The 20,180-nt window shown below is 36.9% G+C and overlaps 1 protein-coding gene across 1 annotated transcript in view; it reads left to right on the top strand.

Moving 5' to 3' along the window:
* LOC102487405 (cytoplasmic dynein 2 heavy chain 1) overlaps positions 1-20,180 on the top strand; it is a gene marked incomplete at its 5' end in the record, with an annotated part of 254,523 nt that overhangs the window by 116,155 nt on the left and 118,188 nt on the right. Inside the window, 5 exons of the mRNA XM_006150080.2 lie at positions 5,757-5,920; positions 8,718-8,837; positions 9,583-9,717; positions 12,176-12,319; positions 14,615-14,704. Of these exons, the coding sequence (XP_006150142.1) occupies positions 5,757-5,920; positions 8,718-8,837; positions 9,583-9,717; positions 12,176-12,319; positions 14,615-14,704 (653 nt within the window). The remainder of the gene's footprint in view (positions 1-5,756; positions 5,921-8,717; positions 8,838-9,582; positions 9,718-12,175; positions 12,320-14,614; positions 14,705-20,180) is intronic.

The raw sequence follows: 20,180 nt of genomic DNA, 5'->3' as shown, positions 1-20,180 counted from the left end.
CCTTCTCCTCTTGGGATCTTGGGCACGCACGCACACGCGCCTGGCGTGAGTTTATTTTATTTTAGAGGTTTTCGCTATAGGGCGCGTGCGCTCGCCAGACAGACAGACAGAGACAGAGAGACAGAAAGCGAGAAATCACCCCCCAGGGGGGATGGTCACGCCGCAATCCCTTCTCCTCCACCCTCCTCTCGGGATCTTGGGCATGCACGCACACGCGCCCAGCGTGAGTTTTAAGCCACCAGGTCCGGGATGCGAACCGTGGTTGACTACGTGGGAGTCCAGCGACATAGCCATTATGCTAACTGCTGGTTCCCAGCTGTTTATTCTTAATGGGCTTTGGCATGTTTCCTTGGGCTATGTCCACTGGTCGTTTGGGTGGCAGAATTTTACATTTGTCTTCATTTAAGTCTCTTTCATCTTGAGTTAGCTATGCCTGCGTGATATATAATACAATGTGATTAGTTTTCTCAGTGGAGGCCATTATCAACATACTACGTATATAATGGAATTTGGAGCTATGTGGCAATTTGCATAGTACTTGGCTTTTCCTGAGATAAAAATATATTTCTGAAGAGTTTAGAAATGTAAAGGTATATTGCATAAAATAGATGAACTGATTTTGGTCTTATTCCCACAGAAATATAAAAGATAAATCATTAGTAGTTATTAGCAGTATCCCAGTGTATATTAAGTATCAGTTATGGCAGCAATTTTATGGTATTGTAATGTCAGGCACTGTGGAAGCAATGGTGGCTACTTCCTGGTTTAAGTTTTGATTTCTATAGTGAATGTTTAAGCAGCACGGATTTGTTTCTTTCTCTCTTTTTTTTTAAGAATTATTTTATTTAATTTTATTATCATTATTATCTTTTCAATTTGACCACAGAGGAACAGAGAGAGAGTGAGAGAGAAAGCAAGAAAATAAGCTGCCAAGTCTAGGACTTGAACCATGCTTGGCTGTGTGTGTCCAGCGCCTTAACCACTATGCCATCTGCCGACTCCAAGCAGCTCTGATTTCTAAAACTTAGAGAAATCAAATTGTGTAGCACTGTCACCTTGTATAAAAATACAAATACAAGTTTTTTTTTTAAATTTTAACGATAACATATGTATGTATATGAGGGGAGGGTGAGGGAGGTGGAATGAGAAGCACCCACCAGGGTCTCATCACACCATGCATGTATGTACACAAGAGACAGAGAGTAAGACTGAGAGACAGAAAAAGAGAAAACATCCTCACCCCCACTTCACAATGGTCCAGGTCATGCCGCAGTTGTTTTTCTAACAGTATTACATCTGTCTGGATCCTGGGTACTCTTATGTGTGGCTGGCAGGAAGTTGATGGAGCCTCGACTTGAACCCTGGTCAGCCATGTGGGATATGGCTTTCTCTGCACAGGTTGCTATGGGACTTGCCCTGCTGTATTTTTAAAATGATGTTCTCACACTTTTTTTTTTTTTTTTTTTTTTTTTGTAGAGGAGTTTTTGCTATAGGGCATGTGCTTGCTGGAGAGACAAAGAGGAACAGAGACCGAAAGTGAGAAGTCACCCCCAGGGAGAATGGCCACACAACAATCCCTTCTCCTGGCATGAGTTTTAAGCTGTTGGTCCGGGGCTCAGCCCTCAGTCGACTATGTGGGAGTCCAGGAACGTAGTCATTATGCCACCTGCTGATCCCAGACCTTTTTAATGTATTTTAGGTTTGTAGTGCTGTTTGCTTTTCCCTGATACTGATCATTTTTATTTTATTTATTTATTTTTGGCCATAGAGCATGTGCACTAGCTGGGGAGAGAGAGAGAAGAGAAAGAGGAAGAGAGAGAAATTATCCCCCAGGGGGAGAAGGCCACACTGCAATTCCTTCTCTTCCATTCTCTTCGGATTATGGACACTCAAGCTCACGTGACCAGTGTGGTTTTCAGGTCACTAGATCTGGTACTTGAACCACAGAATTGACCATGTGTGATCCAGCACCTTAACCAACCATGCAACCTGCTGGCCTCAATTTTGGTCAGTTTTAATCTCTTCTCCCTCCATCAATTTTAGTAAGAGATTTATTAATATTGGTAATGTTTTCAAAGTATCAACCTTTAATTATGGTTTATTTCATATTTTAAAATTGACTTTTGCTTTTATTATTTAATTAATGTAATTTTTCTTATATTTGGGTTCTTTTTGGATTCTTGAGATGGAAAATCGAAATAGTTATATTTAATTTTAACTTTTTTATTTTATATGCATTTATGTCTATAAATTTCCCTCTGTTTCAGTTTTCTCTATTTAATTTTTTAGATTTTTATCTTCATTTATTTATTTCTTGTATGAGAGAGAGGGAGAGAGAGACAGAGAAGACAGGCACCCCATGACAGGGTTTTCATGCTGTGATCTACTGCCAGTCTCAGCGCAGATCGTGGGCATGTGTGTTTATGTCTGGCGTGCTCAGGGACCTTTCCCATGTGGGTTCAGTTGCGTTATTGCTAAGCTACCACCTGGCTCCTCTAGAACCTTCTTCAGTCTCATAGCAGAAGTTTCGCTTTCTTCTTTGACTCATAAAGTACTTAGCATTTTGTTGTTTAATTTCCAGGTGGTTGGAGATTTTCTAGTTATCTTTTTTGTTACTGATTTTTATTTAGCTTACAGCTGTTGTCAGAGTACTTAACATGAAATGTTTTAACTTTTAAAATTTTAGTTAAGCTTTCTTTATGGTCTGACATTAGGTTGATTTTTATAACTGTTCTGTATACATGTGAAAACTGTGCAAACTTTGCTCTAGCTTGGTTTGATTTTCTCTAAAGTCAATTAAGTTAGTTAATTGTGGTGTTCAAATCTATATTCTACTGGGTTTGTTTGTTTTCTATTTGCTTTATCATGTATTGAGATGATATTAATTTATTATTGGATGCATAGATACCTATATACAAATGTGATAACTTTTTTTTTTTAGAGATAATTTTTTTTCCCTCAGGGCATGTTTGCTCACCAGAGACCCAGAGAGAGAGAGAGAAAGTAAGAAAACATCCCTTGGGGGGTTGACCCTGCCAAATCCTTTCCTCATTCTCTTCATGGGATTTTTGGGCATGCATACACATGTGCCTGGATTGAATTTCAGGCCTCCGAGTCCAGGACTTGAACCACAGTCAGCCATGTGGGAGTCCAATGCTTCAACCACCATGCCACCTGCTGTCTCCAATGTGGTAACTTCTTGTTCAGTTATTTTATTTATCATTATGCAGTGCCCTTCTTTTACCTGAAGATTTGTCTCAAATTTTAGAGCCTTATGTTAGAATGATTACTCTATGCTTTGGGGCCAGTGTTTGCATGGTACATAATTTTCCATTCTTTCATTTTGAATCTTTTCTGTTGGTATTATTTTATAATAAATTTTATTGTATATTTTTATAGCGTATGACATGTTACGGTATGCATATAGATATAATGGTTACTATTGTGAAGCAAATTAACATACCTATCATCTTAAATAGTTATCTCTGGGGCCCGCAGGTGACGTAGTGGTTAAGGGCACTGGACTCTCACATGACTGAATGTGAGTCCTGGACCTAGTGGCTTGCTTTCTCACTTTCCCCATCTCTCTCTCCCTCTGTTCCTTTCTGGTCAAATAAAAAATGAATAAAGTTAAATAAAATTATTCTTAAAAGAAGACAAAAAATAGTTATCTCCTGTTTGTGTGACAAGAGCAGCTAAAATCGACTCCTTTAGCAAATATCTCAAATACTTTTTTTTGTTGTTTTTGTTTTTGTTTTTGTTTTGAGATTCTTTGCTACAGGATGCCTATTTTCACAGAAAGTGAGAAGTCACCCCCCCCCCAGTGGGATGACCACGCCACAATCCCTTCTCCTTCATTCTCTTCTATGACTTTGGTGATGCACACAAGTGCACCCAGCGTGAGTTTCAAGCTGCCAGGTTTGGGACTTGAACCATAGTCAACTATGTAGGAGTCCAGTGACATAATCATTATGCCATCTGCTGGTCTCACAATACGGTTTTATTATCTATTGTTCTCGTGCTGTACTTTATGTCTTTAGACTTAATTATCCTGCACACCTGCTGTTCTGTATCTTTTGAGTTACATCTTGCCATTAAAAAGAAAATGTTTATTTATTTGTAAGCAAGAAACAGATAGTAAAAGCACCCCCCAATAAGGTCTTAATGCCACAATACACCTCCAACCTTCAGCCCACTCAGGATCATGGGCATGTGTGTGACTGGTGTACTCAGGGAGAATTCCAGGTAGGAACTGAGAATCTTCCTATGTGGAATTGCCTCACATACAATTGTGTTTTACTGTTGCATCACTATTTGGCCCCTACATCTTTCCATCATTTTCCCTCTCTACGTAGCTCCTAGTAACCACTGTTTTATTCTCTGTCCTTGTATATTCGATTTTTTAAAAAATAGTTTACATATAAGTGAGATCATACAATAATTTTCTGTGTCTGGCTTGTTTCACTTACCATAAGGTTTATCAGTGTTGGGAAAAATGGTAGGATCTCCATTTTAATAACTGAATAATATTCCACTGTATATACTCTACATACCACATTTTCTTCATCCAGTTGTCCATTGAATAACATTTATGTTTTCTAACTTGACTATCATGAATAAAGCTGTAGAACATTGGAGTGTACATCTCTCTATGAGGTTGTAATTTTGTTTCCTTTGAATGTATACTCAGAAAAAGAATTACTAGTGGGCGTGATGGTGCTCACCCTATGGCAGAAAAAGAATTACTAGTTATTTTACAGTTTAACTTTTCATTCTTTGGGAACTTCCTTGCTGTTTTTCATCATGATTATACCAATCTATATTCCCACCAATAGTTCCAGTTTCTCCACACCCTTGCCAACATTTGTTATTGCTTCTCTTTTTGATAATAGCCATCCTAATGGATGGAAGTGTAGGTCATAGTGGTTTTGATTTGGATTTGTCTGATGATTAGCAATGTTGAGAACCTTTTCTATATACCTGTAGGCCAGTTTTATGCTTTCTTTGAAGAAATATCTATTAAGATCTTTTCCCCTTTTCCAATTGAGTTGTTTTCTGCTGTCAACTTGTACAGGGGTCTTCAAAAAATTCATGTAGATGCATATTATGAAAAAAACTATTTTAAAAAAATGTTTACATTAAAACTTGTACTTTAATTCCTTTTTCCCACAAACTTTTTGAAATTCTCTCATGTGAGTTCTTTATATATTTTGGATATTAACCCCTTATCTGATGTACATTTTGCGAGTATATTTTCCCAGTCTGTAAATTTTCATTTTGTAATGAATATCTTTAAAATTACTTATATGACGATAATCCTAGTTTTTTAAAACCTGTCCTCAAATAGTATATGTTAAATGCTAGTACAAGAAAAACTTTTAAATTAATATAGTTGGAGAATAACATATGATTGAGGATTTCTATTTTGTATCTATAATCAGCTATTTCTGAAAAATTTTGAAAAGGAAACATGTAATCAACATTAAAACCATACCATATATAAGTAGATATTCCTTTGATGCTTTGGTATCCCAGAATTGTTTAATGAAGATTATTAATCCTTGCTTTTTTAAGTGTTGACTTATCAAGAATTCTAATAGTATCTTTGGTACCCTAATTTTTCCTGTCTTTCATACTCTACTGAGAAGTCTATAAATATTTAGAGGTACTTAAAACTTGTCATTTTAAATGTTATGGAGCAAAAACAGAAGAACCAGGCCAACTAATTTTTTTTTTTTTTTTTTTTTTAATAATAGGACCACGTTATGTGGTACAAATAGGTGACAAAGTCATTGACTACAATGAAGAATTCCGGCTTTTTTTATCAACAAGAAACCCAAATCCTTTTATCCCACCGGATGCAGCTTCCATTGTTACTGAGGTTAACTTTACTACCACAAGAAGTGGATTACGAGGGCAGGTATATATAGACAATTATAAGTTACCTTAGACTCTTTTGTAGTTTTCTATACTTACCATATATTTTGAGTGGGAAGGTATTTTTGGTAAACTGATTAGTATTTAAATTTATAAGTTTAAAAATATACTGGCAGGTTAGTGTGTAGCATTCAGACTTCTTTCATTTATCCCCTGTATTAGATTTGTATTTTTGCTACTAATGTCAAAATACTGGTTATTCTAATATAATTTTAATTTTATAGTTTATTTCTTTCATACATGGCAGAATTCAAGAGTTGGATGGATCATAGAAATTAAGAATCCTTGGGGCTGGCAGGTGGCATGGTGGTTCAGGGTGCTGGACTCCCACATGGCTAACCACAGTTTGAGTCCTGGATCTGGCAGCTTGCTTTCTCAATTTCTCTCTCTCTCTCTCTGTCTGTTTCTTTTCTCTGGTCAAAATAAAGTAAATAAATAAAGTTAAATGAAATAATTCTTTTGAAAAATAAAAAAAATTAATAATCCATTTTTTTAAATTGTGAAAATTGTGTTTTGTTGACTTCAGCTAGTTAGGGGTCTTTGATTTTTAAGCCTCTTTCTTTCTTTCTTTCTTTCTTTCTTTCTTTCTTTCTTTCTTTAACCACTTTAGAACATATGTATCTTTGAATTCAGTTTATGTGTGTGTTGCTCTTTCTAGTTTGGAATTATTACTTGAATTTCAAAATTATTTCTCATGTGTAGACTTTACTTATCTATTTTCCCACTAATTTTTTCTCTTTATATAGTGGTAGGTCCCGCAGGTTTTGTGGTAGTTAGATGTTGGATCTCATGTGACCAACTCTGTAGTTTCAGTCCAAGACCAGTGGACTGAAAAACACAACAGATACATGTGCATCTGTGTCCAGAATTCTGAGAGGAGAATGAAGGGGAAGGGATTACGGTATGACTGTTTCTCTCTGGGGGGTAATGTCTCACTTTCCCTCTCTGTCTCTCCCTGGTGAGTACATTTACCCTATGGCAAAAATCTAGGGGAAAAAGATTGTGCCAGTTGACTTTTTGACTATCAGCCAATTATTTACCCATCTAATAATTTTTATTCTTTTGATTTATATGATGGCATGCATATTTAAAGCAATTTTTACATTTTTTGTAATTTTAAAACTTCTTTCAAAATTTTTTATCTTATCATGCCATCACTGAGTATCTTTTTATGGACAGTATATTTTGATTGACTTACTTTCTTAAAAATAAGACAGTAGCAATCACTAAACTCTTGGTTGACTTAATTGATAGACCTGCTTCTTCTGTCTGAAAGATCTCTTACAGTAATTTGCTGAAAAGAACACGCAAGTCTTACTTTAGCAATAACTAAGAAAAGACGCATATAGATTTTTTTTCTAAATTGCTAGAGAGAGTGTGCACTTGCCACATAGAGAGCACCATCCAATGGGGCATGGTCATCCAGTAGGGCATGGTCATGCTACAATCCCTTTTGTCAGGATTTGAGCTACACACATGCATGCACACACACACACACACACTCCCTGGGTGTTTTTCAAGTTGCTAGGACTGGAATTTGAACCGTGGTTGGCCACATGGGATCCATTAACTGGTAAGCCACTGGGCCAGCCCTATACAACAGATTTTGAATTATGTATTTTACACTAATGTCATGCCCTATTTAAATTAACAAATTTAACAATTTTGAAATAGCAATTTTTTAACAGCTAAACAGTTAACTTTAACATAAACAATTCACATACACCATACAATTGCCAACTTAAAGTGTACAGTTCTAAGGTTTTTTAGTGAAATTCTTGATTTTTATATTAATTTCTTATTTAACAATTTGAGGAATGGACAAACTTTTCCAAAATGGCTGCAGGATGAAGAGGTCTACTTCTTCCATATCCTATCAACTCTAGTTATTTGTCTTTCCTTTTTCTGTTGTTTTGTTTTTCAGTTTTTCCAGAGGTTCTAGGTGCTTGCCAGAGAGATAGAGAGGGAAAGCAAAAAAAGCACTCATCCCAGGGGGGGATGGCCATGCCACAATCTCTTCTCCTCCTTTCTCTTTTTGGGACTGGGGGCACACAGGTATGCTCCCAGCACTTTTATCAGGCTGCCAGGTCCTTAGTCAACCACATTGGAACCAGTCATCTTAACCAATATGTTGCCTACTGGCCCTCTTTTTATTTCTTAATGTGAGTACTTACCCATTAAAGAATACTAGCTTTCATAGATTAGATATTTAGAACTAATCTTTTTGAGAGATTTTTTTGCTATAGGGCATGTGCATTCACTGGAGAGAGAGTGATGGACAGACAGAAAGGAAGAAATCACCCCCCCCCCGGGGGGGGATGGCCACACTGCAATCCCTTCTCCTCCATTATCCTCTTGGGATTTGAGGCAAGTACGCACACATGCCCAGCATGAGTTTAAGCCACTGGGTCTGGGACTTGAACTGCGTTAACCACAGGGGAATCCAGCGACATAACCATTACGCCATCTGCTGGCCCCAATATTTAGAATTAAATATTACTAATTGGGCTGTTAAGGAATGCCATTTCTCCCAGCTTTCTTATAATATTTAACTTTTTTTGGTTGGTTTAAGTATTTTTTTTGGTCTCTTTCATCAGATATAATTATGAAAGTATCTCATGTTTAATTAAAAAAATAAAATAAGGTAATACAGTATCATAATACTATAATATGTAATATTATAATATTTGGTCAAGCACAAGACTTATTTGTGAGAAGTTTTTGTTTTATTTTAAACCTTATTGCTGGAATTATGTTGCCTTGTTTCCCCTCCCCAAAAGCTTTTAGCTTTAACCATTCAACATGAGAAACCCGATTTAGAGGAACAGAAAACAAAACTACTGCAACAGGAAGAAGATAAGAAAATACAGCTTGCCAAGCTTGAGGAATCACTTCTAGAGGTAAAATTGGGCTATATTCTACATTGCCCAATTGTAGAATATTTTGATGTCACTTTTATTCTTTAATAATGAATATAAATAAACATGTTATTTTTAAATTAACAATATTTTCAGAAAGCTTTTTTTCTGCCAAAGGCATGTTAGTGTAAATCATTTTTTAAAGAATTAATTAATTTATTATTTTTTCACATGAGTTTTGCAAGAAAAAGAGAGAGAGAAAAGGAGAAAGCAAGCCACCAGGTCCAGGATTTGAACCACAGTTGGCCATGTGGGAATTCCAGCACTTTAACCAGCACGCCACCTGTTGGCCCCTAGTAGAAATCTTAAAGTTAAAAATTCAGGTAGAAAAAAAGGTTTATCTTTTGGTATATAAGATCTTAAGGAGTAATGTTTAAGATAAACAATTTGTAAATAATGATTTATTTATACTGCATTGTTTTATTATATACTTAGAACTTCAAGGGATATTAAAATTAGAATGAAATTGTGATTTAATCTGTAATTTTAAGCAGTTTTTATTTGATTGATAAAATTATACATCTGTGATGCTTTGGTAATGAGTTTATCATACAACACTTTACTATGTTGCTTGAATAGAAGAAATCTATAAAATGTTGAAATTTTTCTAAAATAACTTGTTTCCATAAGCATAATCAAATTAATGCTAGTTAATTTAGGTGTCCACTAGTTGATTATTTTATTGTGTGTATTAATACTTATATCGCTTTATTAATTTTTTCTATAGACACTTGCCACATCTCAAGGCAATATTTTGGAAAATAAGGATTTGATTGAGTCATTGAATCAGACAAAAGCAAGCAGTGCACTTATTCAAGAATCACTTAAAGAGTCCTACAAACTCCAGATTTCTCTTGATCAAGTAATTATTTCCTTCTTTGTGAAGTTATATCATATTTTCTTAATTACTTACATCAATATGATAAAAATAGCAATGCAGGTCTTCAGGGGAAGATGGTATCAAAAAAAGAAAGTCATTCAAAACCACCAGAGCCTGGGGTCAATTTCTCATTAATGTAGAGAGGCAAAGAAGTTGTTGGGCACGTCAAGGAGAAGACTATTTGTCTGTATACTCTGGAAATTTCTACTGATTTGGGCATAATATTATCTAAGATAGAGCTGTAATTCTGAAATTGAAGATGAGCATACTGAAATGAGTGTTAGAGAACATCTATGCCATTCTTGGAACTTGTCTTAAATTAAGACAGGTTAAATAAAAAGTCATAACCCATTTTTTCCATTAAGAAGATTTTACTTCCCTATTTTTTCTGAACTCAATGAGTGCAATGATGTGAAGTATTTTGTTATTAATGGCTTTAAATTCCTTGTATTCTTTGGATATTTTCTTTAACAAAATTCCAACCTACAACAATACAATTATTTTTTCCCCCTTCTCCATTCTCGTAACTGAGCTTTGCTGGGCAAAGTTATACAACAACCAGACAAATTAATGTTCCTTTGAATTCCCAGGCTCCATCATGACCCGAGCCCTCACTGACATTTTTTAAATTCTTTCCCATTCCCTTCATTGACTTTTTTTGGTTTTATTTTGGTTTGCTTTGGTTTCCTGTACTTCTCAGCCCTTGCTCAGAGTTTACACTTATCTATTATTATTCCTTCACTTCAGAAAGAGTGCTGTCAAAACCAGAGTACAAGCATATTTATAGCCTGATTCCAATCCAGTCATCCCACCTTCTTTACCTACATTAGACTTTATAGATGTCATTTTTTTCCCCAAAACAATTATGAATTTTCTGTGCCTTCCCTTTCGAACAGACGTTGCTGAGTCACATATAAAAATTTACCAATATCATATATGTAATCCCAGTGCTTCTATAAGACGGAGAAACATCTAGAGTTCATTCAGAATCTCGAGGCCATTTAATCCTATGATTCTCTTATTTCTATCATCTTTATGTTCTGTCATATTGAAAACTTCTCTAGTTACTGGCTCTTCTTTTCTCATATTGAAACATGTGGGTGCTTTATTATCATAATGTGGACACCCATTACAGTTTTCTTCTGTGCCTTTATTTTCATCAATGTCTTGTCAGCCCCAGTCCCATCCACCAGTTTCACACATAGTTCAAGCTTTTCTCCACTTCACAGAGAGCTTAATAGTGCTATACCCCTTCCATTACCTAAACTGATGGTCTTTTAAAATATAAAGTTGCATCATCTGTTGTCTAATTGCAACTGTTTACCATTCGACCCGACTTCTCTTCACTAATACAAGTGCACTTAATCTTCATTAAAAGCAATCCATGGGAGCCAGCAGATAGTGTAGTGGTTACATCGCTGGGCTCCCACATTGCTGATCATGGTTCAAGTCCTGGACTCAGTGACTTGAAAAAGCATGCTGGGCACATGTGTATGTGTGCCCAAGATCCCAGGAGGAGAATGGAGGAGAAGGGATTACAGCATGGCCATCTCTCCTGGGGAGTGATTTCTTACTTTCCCTCTCACTGTCTCAGTCTCTCTCTTTCTCTCCCTAGTGAGTGCCCATGCCCTAAGGCTAAAACCTCTACTAAAAAAAAAAAAATACAATCCATGAACCACTTCTAGCTCTGCCATCTGAATGGAAAAATTCTTTAAAGTATATTGTTGGGGACAGCAGGTGGCATGGTGGTTAGGGTGCTGGAGGACCCCCATTCATGTCCTGGACCTGGGGACTGCTTTCTCAACCACCCCGTCTGTCTCTGGCAAGTGCATGTGTCCTATAGCGAATAAAAAATAATTAAGTTATTCTTACAAAAATAAAATATGTTGCCATGGTCTAACTGTTTATATTCCCCCAAAATTTATATATTAAAGAGATTTGAATTGGGGAGGTGATTAGATTTTGAAGGTGGAGTCCTCATGAAAGGGATTAACACCCTTATAAAGAAGAGCTGAGGAAACTTGTTTGTCCCTTCCACCACATGGTGACATAGCAAAAAGTAGCTGTTTTTATGGATCATGGTACAGGCCTTTATAGACACTAGATTAGTTGGCATCTTGATCTTAGATTGCCCAAGCATCTAGAACTGGGAGAAATAAAATACTCTTGTGAGCCAATTCAGCTGTATTTTATTTTGTAGGAGGCTGAACAGGCTGAGACATACATTGTCCTCAGCTTCATAAGATAAGAAAAACTAGATCCTGCTAGTTGTAACATTCTGTTAGTTAGAAATTTTTGATTTGTCATCTCCATTTGTTATACGTGTGTAGAAAAGTAAGGCTGTGGCTAAATATGTGCCTAGTGGTCTGTAGGTGGCAGTAAAGCACTAATACTGAGGCGTTTTCTTCCCTTTCCTCCACCCCTTCCAAATGATCCACAGGAGCGGGACGCCTATCTCCCTCTGGCTGAAAGTGCCAGCAAGATGTACTTCATTATCTCGGATTTGTCCAAAATTAATAACATGTACCGTTTCAGTTTGGCCGCATTTCTTCGACTTTTCCAAAGAGCTTTGCAAAACGAACAGGTAAACTGTTAGTTACCTTATAGCTAAGACTTAATTAGAGAGATCAGTTTACCAGGTACTTAAATTATAGCAGAAATTTCCTGATAAAACTTACATAAAATTATATTTCAAAAGATTACATCTAACTCTTTTAAACTATATTTAAAAGAAGTGAATTTCTTAATCTGATTTTATGTTCAAACGATTCTAATATGGCAGTCTTTTATAGTGGAACTCGTTTTTATTCTGAGTATAAATTAATAAGTAATACATGAGCACTAAAAAAACTAATGATTATAAAGGCATAAATAAATTATGCACATCATTCAATTACCTGGGGAAAACAATATTTAATATTTTATTGTATATCCTTGGTTGAGACTGTAATGTGTGGAAGGTATTGATATTTTTCTAGCTAATGAAATATAACTGTGTATACTGCTTTATCAAGCTTATACTCTTAAAAGAGAGAAAATATATTAAAGGATTCCAAATTATTTTATACAAAATGTATCAGACTATGTTTTAAAAACATTAGTATATTGTGGATGACTTTCATGTCAGTGAAACTAAACCTACACAATATTTTTAAGAGATTTTGCAGCGATAGCATACTTTATTTAACCACCTCCTATTTGGCCATTGTTCTGGTCATCTCTGTGGAGTATCGCATGACCTCAAATTTGGCAGATTTAAAGCCATTAAAGTGTGTGTGTGTGTGTGTGTGTGTGTGTGTGTGTGTGTATACTGCGTGGCCCTAGGGGGGTGATTTCTTACTTTACCTCTTTCTGTCTCTCTCTCTGTGGTAAGTGCATGGAACCTATATCGAAAAACTAAAAGAAATTCCCTGTTTTCTAAGAGAGAGAGAAAGATAGAGTCAGTCAACCATAAAAGGGTCTTCTTGTTGTGATCCTCCCCACTGGGAGCACAGTATGCCTATGAGAATGCTCAAATGCCCTGTGCTGGATGAGAACCAGGGTCCTTCCATATGGCTTCCAGCATTGCACAGTAGCACCCGTACTCTCTGCCCCACCATGGCCTAGCCTAAAATCATTTTCTTATACTCATGGTTTCGGTGAGAAATTGGATCAGACACCGCAGGGATGGCCTGTCTATTTTACAGTGCCTGGGACCTTAGCTGGGAGCACTTTAGAGTGGAAGGCAGGGAGAGGAGCTTCACTTGCCTGTCTGGTGCCCGTGGTGGGAAGACTTGAGTAGGACTGCTCACTGCAGCAGCTCTCCAGGAGTCTTGGCTTCCTGACAGCACAGTGTAGAGGGACTTACATTACAGCTTGGGGCACCAGATGTGGATTCCAGTGAATAAGACAGAAGATGTTCACCTTTTATAACAATCTTAAGTCAGTGTCATTTCTGCTGTATTGAATTGGCTGACGTAGTCACATGCCTGCTGAGATTCATGGGGAATGAGAAATAAACTTCACCGCTTGGTGGAAGGAGTATCAAAGACTTTGGGAACAGATTTTAAAGCAGCTACAGATGTATGTGTGCCTTCCACCCCTGCCAGTGTTTTGCTTCTCCGATTATTTTCTTAGGTAAAGTCCTAGACTTGGATAGCTGGGGCAAAAATGTACATTTGTATGCCTTTTAACAAGTATTATCTAAATATCCATCAGAAATATGTACTATTGGTGTATTAAACTGATCAGTGAGAGTACCTTTTTCCATCTATATGTTAACCAACAATAGATACTTTTACATATTTTAATAGTCCTCTTAGGGGGTCAGCAGGTGGTATACTGGCTGAAGCACTGGACTGCCACATTACCTACTGCTGTTTGAGCCCCAGATTCAGCAGCTTCAAATTTACACTGGACACATGTGCATGAATGCCCAAAATCCGGAGAGGAGAATGGAGGATTACAATGTGGGCCTCCCCTCTCTCTGTCTCTGTCCCTCTCCAACAAGTGCATGTACCCTACGGCAAACACCTAAAAAATATTAAGTTAGAGTCTGAACTTAAACTAGACTGATGTAGGTAGTATTTTCAATTTCAGTACAAATCAAAGTGGTATGGAGAAATTCAACTTATATTGTATTATTTAGAATTGATCATAATTTTTATTTATTGAAAGTTATATGTCTATAAAGACACCCAAGTTTTTGTATTGTATTAGTATAAAAGATTATTAATGTGTGTATTTGTTTAGTCTCTTGAATTTGATGGACAAGTATTCTTATTCTAGAATCGGATTTGAGTCTTGAACAACAGTTTGTAAGACTGATTAAACTATGGGTACCTTTTAAATATTTATAAATTTTCTAATAGTTTTTTAATTTCCAAATTGTAATTTACAGGATTCTGAAAATACAGAACAGAGAATTCAGTCTCTTATCAGCTCATTAAAACATATGGTATATGAATATATTTGCCGTTGTCTATTTAAGGTAAGAAGCTTTATATTTTTCAAACATAAATGAGTCGATTCTCAATTTAATATAGTGTTTAGAGTTATACTATATAAATTGACCTACTAGAAACGTACTGAAGTTTTTGATACTTTTCCAGAACAATATTCCTTGCTAACTAGGATGTCTTATAGCATTCTGGGATGTAGTGGGAAGAGAAGAGACAAGTTAGAAAGAGAGAACAAACATTATACTCGCTGACTTAGTTGCAGACATTCCAGTAGTCACTGAAAGAGAGAATGAGAGAGGATTATAGAGCTGCTTATCTAACCAGGATTTTTCTTCCTTAGTACTATTGACATTTTGGGCCACATAATTCTTTGTTTTAGAGGACTGTTCTGTGTATTTTAGGGTATTTAGCACTATCTCTGGCCTCTACCAGCTGAGGCCAGTAGGGATCCCTTCCTCCAATTGTGAGCATCGAAAGATGTCTCTAGACGTTGCTCAACTGTTCCTTGGTTGGTGGACAAAATTGTTTCCCTTTGCTGGCATTAGAAAGTAAATGAAAGCCTGTTACTGAGTTATGGCATTACGAAGGAAACTAAAGGCCATGCCTGGGGTATCAGAGAAATCTAATACAGAAATTTGTTAAACTATATTCCTAGAGTTCTGAGTACACAAATGAAAAATGCTATAGTAATATTTGACATTTGAACACAGAAAACACAGTGTTTTCACTTAGAATTAAAAAAAAATTAGTCTTTGGGTATAGCTTAAGATATAATACTAAAGACAATCTTTGTAAAGGCAATTAACTAAGAGTACTTCACAGTGGTATAGTTTCATCAGTTATAGATTTCATGATGTATCTTACATTTATATAATGTATTATCTCATGTTATACTTAAAAGTTTTTCACTCTGTAAACAAAAGTGAAAAAATACTTTTCGGAAGGAGCAGCAGGTGGTGTGGTGGTTCAGGTACTGCATTCCCACATGGTCGACCATGGTTTGAGTCCTGGACTCAACAGTTTGAAAAATCATGCTGGGCACATGTGCATGTGTGTTCAAAATCCCGAAAGGAGGCTGGAGAGAAGGGATTGCAGCATGCGATCCTTCCGGGGGAGGTAGTGGGGTGATTTCTCACTTTCCTTCCTCCTATCTTTCTCTCTGTCTCTCCAGTGAGTGCATACATCCTATGGCAAAAACCTAAAAAATTAAATAAATAAAACTTCCAAAAATAGATTCAGTCTTAATGGAATGACATGGAAAAAAAAAAAAAACCCTTAAAGTTTCATTTCACCCTCCCCTTTCACCGTCCCCTCCAATTCTTTATCTTTACAGTAAATCAGTTTAAGATTTGATTTGTTCCTATAGTGCATTTTTTCCTCTTCATATCCATATATACAAATCTGTAGATTAAGGGTTTAAAAAATTTCCCTTACGTATTTTGTTCTGAAGCTTCTTTTGTTGTAATAGGTCCTAAACAAAGGTCTTTCCATGAGTGTAAATATGTTAACCTCATTATTATTTTTTTAAAGAGATTTTTGCTGTAGGGCATGTGCAACTCACCAGAGAGACAGAGATAGACAGAAAGCAAGAAATCAGCCCCTGGGGGATGTCCACACTGTAGTCCCTTCTCCTCCATTCTCCTCTCAGGATTTTGTGCCCACATACACATGTGCTCAGTACCAGTTTCAAGCCTCCTGGTCCTGAGCCATGTGGGAGAAGGTGTAACCATTACACCTTCTCTGGTCCCAACCTTATTATTATTATTATTATTATTATTTGGAGAGGTTTTTGCTATAGGGCGCGTGCGCTCGCCAGACAGAGAGAGCTGTCTGTTTTTGTGCTAACACAATACTATTTTAATTATCACAGTTTTGTAATATGTTTTCAAGTTGGGAAGTGAGATGCCTCCTACTTTATTCCCCTTGCACAGTATTGCTTTGGCAATGTGGGTCCTTTTATGCTTCCAGACAAATTTTTTAATGTTTTTTTTTTTCTGTTTCTGTGAGGAATATCTCTGGTAGTTTCATTGGGATTGCATTAAATTTGTATATTAATTTGGTTAGGATCAACATCTTGATTATATTAATTCTTCTAATCCAGGAATAAGGCATATTTTTCCACTTTTTTATATCATTTTTTAAATTTCTTTTTCTGATGTTTCATAATTTTCCTTGTAGAGATCTTTGACAAGATTTATTTCTAGCTATCTTACTGGTTTTGTGGCTCTTATAAATGGGATTTCTTTCTTCAATTTTGTCTCAGTTTGTCCATTATTGGTGTATAAAAATGTTACAGATTTTTGCATGTTAATTTTGCATTCTGCCACTTTACCAAATTCATTTATCATTTCCAGGAGGTTTTTTTTTATGCATTCTTTTGGATTTTATATGTATAGCATCATATAATCCATAAGTAGGGATAGCTTCACTTCTTCTTTTCCTGTTTGGATGCCTTTTATTTGACTTGCTCATCTAATGACATTGGCCAGAACTTTCAGTACAATGTTAAAAAGTAGTGGAGAAAGTAGGCAGTCTTGTCTTGTTCCAGTTTTTAGTGGAAAAGCTTTAAGCTTTTCCCCATTCATGATGTTAGCTATCGGTTTCTCATAGTTGGCTTTTATTGTGTTGACAAATGTCCCTTCTATGCTGATTTTGCTGAGAGTCTTAATCATGAAGGGATGTTGTATTTTATTGCATGCTTTTTCTGTATTGATGGATATAATCATATGGTTTTTATCCTTCCTTTTGTTAATGTGATGTGTTACATTTATTGTTTTACATATGTTGAACCATCCTTGCATCCCTGGAATAAAGCCTACTTGGTCTTTTCAATATGTTGTTGAATACGATGTGCTAGTATCTTGTTGAGAATTTTTGCAACTGTATTCATCAGGGGTATGGGCCTGAGGCGTTTCCTTTATGTCATGTCCTTGTCTGGTTTTGGAATTAAGATGATGGAGTCTTCATAGAATGAATTTGGGAGAGTCCCTTCCTTTTGAATTTTTAGAAATAGTTTAAGGAGAATTGGGGTTAGTTTTTCTTCAAAGCTTTTGTAGAATTCAGAGAAGTAAAGCCACTGGGACCTGGGCTTCCTTGTTGGGAGACTGTTTATTACTGAATCACTCTCATTACTTGTTATGGGTCCATTCAGACTTTCTGTTTCTTCCTGGTTCAATCTTGGTAAGTTATACATGTCAGAAATTTGTGTATCTCATCTAGGTTTTCTCGTTTGTTGGCATATAGTCACTCATAGTACTCTCTGGTGATATTTGTATTTCTGTTGTATCCGTTGTAATAAAGTTTATTTCCTTGCCAATTTGATTTATCTGGTTCCTTTCTCTGTTCTTCTTGATTAATCTAGCTAATGGTGGGTCAATTTTGTTTATCTTCTCAAAGAACCAGTTTTTGGTTTTGTTTATTTTGTACATTGTTCTTTTGTTCTCTATTTCATTTATGTCTGCTTGAACTTTATTTATTTTTAATTTGACTAGAGAGGGACAGAGCAAGAGAGAGAGAGAGAGAGCGAGAGGGAAAGTGAGAAAGTAAGCCTCCAGGTCCAGGACTCAAACTGTGGTCAGACATGTGGGAGTCCAGCTCCCTTAACCACCTGCTGGCCCCCAGTCTTTGTCCTTTAATGGGATAATTTAATCCATTAACATTCTACATTATTATTGATATTTGCAGATTTATCCCTGTCATATTGTTAGTCATTTTCTCAGTTGCTGTTTTTTGTTATAGGGCACGTGCACTCACCAGACAGAGAGAGACAGAGAGACAGAAAGCGAGAAATCACCCCCCAGGGGGGATAGCCATGCCGCAATCCCTTCTCCTCCATTCTCCTCTCGGGATCTTGGGCACGCACACACACGCGCCTGGCAGTTTTAAGCCACCGGGTCTGGGACGCGAACTGCGGTCGACTACGTGGGAGTCCAGCGACACAGCCATTACGCCAACTGCTGGTCCCCTCAGTTGTTGTTTTGTCCTCTTGTTTCTGTTTGTCTCTCTTTAGTTATCCTGTTACAATATTCCCCTCAGTACTTCCTGTAGAGCTGGTCTAGTATTGGTGAATTCTTTTAATTTTTGTTTATCTAAGACTACTTTTGTTTTTCCCATTTAAAGGATAATCCTGCTGGATAATAGTATTCTTGGTTGAAATTGTTCTTTTTAGGGTTTTTTAAATAAAATTCCTCTTTCATGTCCTGAAATGATTTCTCATTTCCTGGAACTGATGGTCTGTTTTCTCTGACATCTCATTGAGTTTTGTCAGTATGAATATTTGGAAATATTTTTCTGACATTTCTGTGTAATTCTCTGTGCTATCCACTATTGGTGAGGGGCTACTATGTTCATCTGGGGGAGAGTCACCACCTTGTTTTCTCATGTTTCTTCACTATCTGTGCTGGTTCCTGGTCATCTGATGCAATATTCTCTTTTTTCTATTTATTGGAGTTGATTCTGTAGTATTGACCAAGGAAATTTCACCCTTGGTTCCCAGGTATGTTCGTACTTGGAGGACTCTGTCTCCCAGGTCAGAGCAGTTATGTATGGGTAATATTAGGTGTTTGGCTCCTCTACCAAATGTTCAGCTCTTGGTGAGATGGTAACAAGTTAAGGAGATTTACCTGAGTGAAGAGAATCAAGTCCTAAAGTGCTGCGTGTGGGTGGGTTGGTGTACCAAAAGTCCCAAAGTTGCTCCCAGGCCCTGAGGATAGATTTGCCCAAGGCCTGCCCAGACTGGAGTCAAGTGCCCCGGTGGGCAGGCTGGGTGAGCCCAGGCCACTAGAACAGTGGACGACAGTCTTCAAAGTTCCAAGTTGCTCCCAGGCCCCATGTGGACTCACCCCACGTGTAGTTTTAATCTTTTTTTTTTTCCAGTGAATATATTTAAGCTTACACATTTCATTTTGGTCAACTTCATAATGTTGTGTTTAATGTTTTTATTTCCCCCTTTTTTCGATAAGCTATGTCACTTGCAGAGAGAGACATAGAGGTAGAAAGAGAGGGAAAGGAGAAAACAAAAACATCCCTCATGGAGAACGGTCATGCTACAATCCCTTCTTTTCTATCTCTCTCTCTTCTTGGGAGTTTGGGCATGCATGAATATGTGCCCAGCATGTTTCTCAAGCCACATGGTGGAGAATTCAAACTATGTGATCGGCCATGTGGGATCTGATTGTCTTAACCATCAGGCCACAGAGCTGACCTTTATTTTCCTTTCTAAAATCTTTATGTTAAAATTGGCCGTGAATTATAAAAATGTTATGAGCTGTAGTTATTTAAAGCTGTCCCAAATCCTTTCTTTGAAAGTGTATAGGTTGGGCCAGCAGGATGGCATGGAGATTGAGGTTGCTGGATCTAACATGACCAGCTGTGTAGTTCAGGCCCAGGATCCAGTGGCTTGAAAGAAATTCAGGCCATGTGTGCATGAGCACTCAGAATCCCTAGAGGAGAATGGAGGAGAGGGATTGCAGTATGGCCATCTCCCTTGGGGTCTGATTTCTCTCT

The sequence above is a fragment of the Tupaia chinensis genome, unplaced genomic scaffold, assembly GCF_000334495.1.
Source record: "Tupaia chinensis unplaced genomic scaffold, TupChi_1.0 Scaffold000276_1, whole genome shotgun sequence".
NCBI lineage: Eukaryota > Metazoa > Chordata > Mammalia > Scandentia > Tupaiidae > Tupaia > Tupaia belangeri.
This window is presented reverse-complemented; position numbering and strand designations above follow the sequence as displayed.